Genomic DNA, 6,391 nt, shown 5'->3' with positions numbered 1-6,391 from the left:
ACCGTTTCCTCACTCCCTGACGGGGGTGTGGTCACTCCTGCCTCATGTTCTCCGCTGCCCGCGCGCCACCTGATCCCGATGCCTGGGACTCCTCCCCCCTACTGCACTCTGGGGGGGACGCTGGTCCTGATTTCCAGCTGCTGCTCTCTGAGTCCCCTCTGGTCCCTTCTTCCCGAGGTGTCCCCTTGGGCACTCCTCTTGCCCTGACTATGGGGGCCCCTTTCTGTGAATCCTCCGAGTCACTGGAAAGACTCAGAGAACTCGGATTGCTGTCATCGCTGACATTTCCTTCGGACTCCTCCCCCTCGCTCTCCATTTCCTCCCTCTCCTGTGCCTCTGCTCCTGAACCCCTGACACCCGTCCTCTCTCACGATCGGCCTCCTTCTATGGCAGGAGAAGGAGGAGCCACTCACTGAAGCCGCTCCATGTTTGGAGGGCCTAGCCCCGCTCCCCAAAGATATTGGGGGGCCATTGAAAGCTTGGCCCCCTTGAGCTGGCGCCCCTGGGCAACTGTGTCTCAACCTCCTTAGTCATTTGCTGAGCTGCTGTGATATCACAGCATGTCAGTGTAAACATTCTAACTGCTGAAAGGGAAGGACCAGCTGTGGAATGTGGACAATCGGTGCAGCTCCTGGAAGGGAAGCAGAAGGTTGCCTGGAAAAGGATAAACACCTCACATGCAGCGTCATGACCATGGGTCAGCAAACTAAGGGCTGCGGGCCGAATCAGGCCCAATTGCCTTCTAGATCCGCCCCGCAGATGGTCCGGGAATCACCACGTGGATCACCAGCGCATACGTTCTTTCCCTCTCCCTCACATGGCGGTGCTTTTCTCCTCAGGTAAGGCGTGATCATGTCCCACACCGGGGGCCGTGAGTCCACTTGCCCACCTGCCTGCCTCAGCAGGGCAGCGCTGTGAAGGGGGCGTATGCTGCCGGCTGACGGCTGCTGCATTTTCCTCCTGCTCCTCCTCCCTCAGTCTGCCCTTCCTTCCTTCTCCACGCCTCTTTTCCACGCTGCTTCCTCATGCTTTTCCTCTGTCACTGCCTGCCTGCCTCCCTCCCTCCTTCATTTCTCCCATGGTGTTCAGGCGGGTTGTTGCGGTGACCGCAGCCACCGTTCTCTGTCTTCTTCTCTGCCTCTCAGGAAGCAGCAGCAGCAGGGGGTGGGTAAAAGCTCCGGTGACGCCCCGGTTCCCCTACCTCCATCCGCAGCTCCTTCGCCAGGGCTGCTGCTTCTGCCTTTGCCAGCCAACGCAGCCTCCTACCCCGCCATAGTGCCTTGCTGGCTGGAGAAGCCCAACTGCGGGCAAAAATCGTTCATTTCCCCCCAAAAAATATAGTCCACCCCCCCACACACAAGGTCTGAGGGACAGTGGACCGGTCCCCTGCTGAAAAAGTTTGCTGACCCCTGGTCTTGACACTGAGCAAGGCATCAAGTGCACAACAGGGCCTTTCTCACAGCCCACCAGATCTCCAGAAGAAGAGTTTGGATTTGATACCCCGCTTTATCACTACCCGAAGGAGTCTCAAAGCGGCTAACATTCTCCTTTCCCTTCCTCCCCCACAACACTCTGTGATGTGAGTGAGGCTGAGAGACTTCAAAGAAGTGTGAGTAGCCCAAGGTCACCCAGCAGCTGCATGTGGAGGAGCAGGGAAGCGAACCCGGTTCACCAGATTACGAGTCTACCACTCTTAACCACTACACCACACTGGCTCTCAAGACAGATAGTGCCTTGGTCTTATGACATAATTGGGCTGTCCTGCTAAACTTACCAGGCCTGCATGGGCCCTGACTGCGTGTGCAAAGAATAAACAGTTGCCATTAACTCACAGAAGTGTGTGGAGGCCACAGCACAATAGGCCCTCTTTCGCAAAGAGATACCTTCCCCATATTCCCTCTTACCTCCCCCACAGCGCTACACTGCGGCTGTTGTACCTGAATGGCAAGACACAGCCGTGCTTCAGGCTCCCGGTGTCTCTGCACCTTTGCAAAGCCTCACAAAAGAAGCCCGGTTTGGGAAAGAGAAAGGAAAAGCCAGATGTAGCAGAAACACAAACCACACTAAACAAACGAGGGAAAGGTTTCGGGGTGACTCACAGAGAGGTTTTGTGACGCTTCTGGTGTTGTGCAGCGCTCCAATGGTCCTTCTGTACATCAGACGCCTACATGGAAAAAGAAAAACACAGGAGTTTATCAGAAAGGGGGCGGAGAAGAGCTCAAGCCTCAAACCAGAGAGCCGGAATGCTCTCGTTGCGCTCAGTTCCTGCTGAAATCAAACGAGATTAAGGGCCAAATCACACGTTACTTTGTTCAGACTTTAATAATCATAATCAACACCGCCACTCGAAACTCCCAAAGGAGAGGGAAGCGGCTGGGGGGGTCCCGATCCAGAACAGGTTCCTGATCCATACCGGTTTCCCGAATGAATACACATATTGTGCATTTCCCCTGCTCCCCCAAAAGGGGTCTCTGAGCTTTCTACTGAGAAGCAGTTCTGAGTGACCAGAAACTGCCAGGTTCTCCCTCATCTATTTCATGGCTTCTGCTGCAGTGGGGAAAAGTAGAGACTCAAAGCTGCATCTGGGTGCTGGTGTGGCCATCAGCCTATCCTAGCTTTTAGATATAACAGTCCTAGTCTGGCTCTCTAACTACAGGATTGCACAGGCTTCCAATGCAATGCATAGGAACCTCAGGGGGCCAAATGCAGCTCTCCAAGCACCTCTGTCTGGCCCTTGGAACTGCCTCCGGACTCCCCCTTTCCCAGGCCGCAACCCTCTCTAGCCCTGCTCCAATATTCGAAGAAGAAGAGGAGGAGGAGGAGTTTGGGTTTGATATCCCGCTTTATCACTACCCAAAGGAGTCTCAAAGTGGCTAACATTCTCCTTTCCCTTCCTTTCCCCCACAACAAACACTCTGTGAGGTGAGTGAGGCTGAGAGACTTCAGAGAAGTGTGACTAGCCCAAGGTCACCCAGCAGCTGCATGTGGAGGAGCGGGGAATCAAACCCAGTTCACCAGATTACGAGTCCACCGCTCTTAACCACTACACCACGCTGGCTCCCAAGTACTCAACTAAATCCGTGTTTCCCAAACTTGGGTCCCCAGCTGTTTTTGGACTACCGTTCCCATCATCCCTGACCACTGGTCCTGCTAGCTAGGGATAATGGGAGTTGTACTCCAAAAACAGCCAGGAAGCCAAGTTTGGGAAACACTGAACTAAATCCTTGCATGAGTGAGAGGATTAGCACTAGAGGAATGGGGTTTCCTCCCCTCCTCGCCCTAGTGTGCGGCTCACACCATTCCCAGATCTGTTCTGGAAGGTTGGGGGAAACCGCAGAGCAGATTTAGGGGGAGTGCAGGAGAAGGAGAGGGGGAGACTGTTCTGTTGTGCAAGGAGAAAGCCTTGCAGTGAGAGAAGATTCACCGAATGCAACCCCAAGTATTTTCTCCAGGCTCATGTGACCTTGAACTCTGATAATGTATCTTGCTGGCCTGGACAGAGGATAGTGTTTGTGTGCATGTGTGCTTGTAGGCAGGCAGATCTAGCTTATGGCACAAGGGTAAAAATATATATATACATTTGTTGCTCCATCTGCTTTTGCCTCTGGCTCCGTCCACCACTTGCAGGTGGCCCTCAGAAGGTTACCCAGGTGGGAAATGTGGCCCTCGGAAGGTTACCCAGGTGGGAAAAAGGTTCCCCACCGTGCTGTAATAAATAATTCTGCTGCCTGTTCACAGAACCATTCCTCCTCCCTTTCTCAATTGTAATGTACCCTTCAACGCATCTCTCCCTTTCCTCTTAAAAAAAAAGAAAAAGCAGGTACAGAAATCTTGAATCTTCTGGTTGTTCCTTTCTATGGTGTGCCTTCGTAAGAGGTGGGTCACGTAGGAAAGGGAATACGCTGGCCGCATAATCAATAGCTTTATATCTTGTTCCAATAAAATTATCTTGATAAGATGAGATGAGGTCTGAATCCTGCCCCCCACCCCCCGTTCGGACAGTCACTCCAGAAGGCTACCATGGTCGATGGTATCGAAAGCCGCAGAGAGGTCAAGAAGAATTAGCAGGGACATTTTCCCTTTGTTTCTCTCTCGACAGAGGTCATTGTACAGGGTGACCAAAGCAGTTTCTGTGCCAAAACCGGGCCAAAACCCCAGCATCAGTAGTGTGCATGGGTTTTTACAAGGCACGTCCCTGTCCCCAAGGTCCTTGCTGTCTAAAAGAGGTGTGCATCAGGGATGCAAAGCAAGGAAGGATGCTAATTCCGGATGGAGTCTCTTGAGTTTTGGGCTCCAGGTGCAAGCATGACTCATTGTTTCATGCACCATTCGCTGTCCAGGCTTACAACAGCTCTACTCCCATTACTGCACACAGTCCAGTCTTGCACCACTGTGCCCCACCTCCAACCATCTCCTTGATGCTTCTCAAAACCCCTCATTCCTTGACCCCCCCCCCATTGATTCCACATCCCTAGTGCATCAAAACAGCCTCTCTTAAGGAACAAGCATGGGGAGCTTTCCTTGAGAGGGACATGGGTTGCCAATAGCTGGAGTTGGATGCAGATCCCATGCCTGGATCTGTTCTGTAAGTTATTATGATGTAGGAGCTGGGAAACCCCAGTCAGAAGGGTCTGAGGATAAGGAAGAAGAAGAGCACAGGGCGCAGGAATTATCCCCAGAAGATGCTGCTCTGCCATGAAAGCGGGACACCATCTACAGCAGGGATCAGCAACCTTTTTCAGCTGTCGGCCGGTCCACCATCCCTCAGACCATGTGGGGGGCCGGACTATATTGGGGGGGGGTGGACGAATTCCTACGCCACACAAGTAACCCAGAAATGCATTTTAAATAAAAGCACACATTCTACTCATGTAAAAACACCATACAGGCCCCACAAATAACCCAGAGATGCATTTTAAATAAAAGGACACATTCTACTCATGTAAAAACACACTGATTCCTGAACCGTCCACGGGCCAGATTGAGAAGGTGATTGGGCCGCATCCGGCCTCCAGGACTTAGGTTGCCTACCCCAATCTACAGCACCTGAAAAAGCCACTCTTTCTTTTCAGACTCGTATTTCTTCACTCTCTGTGGAGCAGGAAACCCCCTAGTTCTGCCAGAGTCGGTGCCTAAGAGCCGAGCTCAGCTCCTTTAAAGCCTCGGCCTGGTATACCCGAAAGAGCGCCTCCACCCCTATCGTTGAGCCCGGACACTGAGGTCTGACTCTGAGGGCCTTCTGGAGGTTCCCTGGAGAGCCAGTGTGGTGTAGTGGTTAAGAGCGGTAGTCACGTAATCTGGGGAACCGGGTTCGTGTCTCCACTCCTCCACATGCAGCTGCTGGGTGACCTTGGGCCAGTAACACTTCTTTGAAGTCTCTCAGCCCCACTCACCTCACAGAGTGTTTGTTGTGGGGGAGGAAGGGAAAAGGAGATTGTTAGCCGCTTTGAGACTCCTGAAGGGGAGTGAAAGGCGGGATATCAAATCCAAACTCTTCTTCTTCTTCTTTCCTCACTGCAGGGAACCAGGCACAGGGCCTTCTTGGTAGTGGCGTCCACCCTGTGGAACACCCTCCCATCAGATGTCAAGGAAATAAACGACTATCTGACTTTTAGAAGAAATCTGAAGGCAGCCCTGTTCAGGGAAGTTTTTAATGTTTGATGTTTTATTGTGTTTTTAATATTCTGTTGGGAGCTGCCCAGAGTGGCTGGGGAGGCCCAACCAAAATTATTATTATTACTATTATTATTAGCACAGTGGGACACAGCTAGACACCCCGAGCTGCGTGCAGGCCATGTCAACCAGGGATGGAGAACCCTTAGAAGTTGTTGGACTCTAACTTCCATCAGCCCACGCCAGCATAGCCAATGCTCAGAGTTGATGTGAACTACAGCCCAGAGACGAACCTGTGGGTTACAACTGCAGCTACGTAGGATTCTCTGCGCACAAAAATGGAAAGAAACAGAAATGCCCACCCAAGAAGAATGGACAAGCAAGCTGATGCAGAACTGGCGAAGTTAACAGCTAAAACAAGAGAACTTAATGATGAAGGTTTTGTGGAAGAATGTAAGCCCCTTTTGGATTATTTAAAGAATGATGAACATGCAAGCAGAATCTGAAAAATGAGCAACAGAAGGGTTTAAAGATGACAGGAGTTTGGTTAAGGTTTAAGAGAAAGAAGACAGCGTGCAGCAGAGGGAGAGAAACAGGAAAACATGGGGTGGGAAGTCGAAAAAAAGAGAAAAAGTTTTTTATTGTGTATTGAAATGTATGTGTGAAATTTTGGAAAACTTAATTTTAAAAATGGGGGGGGGGGGACCCTGTGGGCTCTCCTGACACATGCTGAAGCAACATCCTAGCCAGCTGCATGTAGCTGTTGTTGTTGTTGTTT

General features: G+C 51.5%; 1 protein-coding gene and 1 long non-coding RNA gene across 7 annotated transcripts in view; both read right to left on the bottom strand.

Annotated features, from left to right (window-relative positions):
- LOC310661850 overlaps positions 1–6,391 on the bottom strand; it is a 93,166-nt gene that overhangs the window by 32,431 nt on the left and 54,344 nt on the right. The window lies entirely within an intron of this gene.
- Positions 1–6,391, bottom strand: part of MPP3 (MAGUK p55 scaffold protein 3) — an 80,114-nt gene that overhangs the window by 32,431 nt on the left and 41,292 nt on the right. For all 6 annotated transcript variants that reach the window (XR_014504139.1, XM_083408310.1, XM_083408312.1 and 3 more), the window contains exon 11: positions 2,100–2,164. Coding sequence is in view for 5 of the 6 variants with exons in the window: in XM_083408310.1 (XP_083264436.1) it covers positions 2,100–2,164 (65 nt within the window). In the remaining variant the exon portion in view is untranslated. The remainder of the gene's footprint in view (positions 1–2,099; positions 2,165–6,391) is intronic.

The sequence above is a fragment of the Podarcis tiliguerta genome (assembly GCF_965153285.1).
Source record: "Podarcis tiliguerta genome assembly, chromosome: 13".
Classification (NCBI taxonomy): Eukaryota; Metazoa; Chordata; class Lepidosauria; order Squamata; family Lacertidae; genus Podarcis; species Podarcis tiliguerta.
Note: the sequence above shows the minus strand (reverse complement) of the source record. Positions and strands in the feature narration are given on the sequence as shown.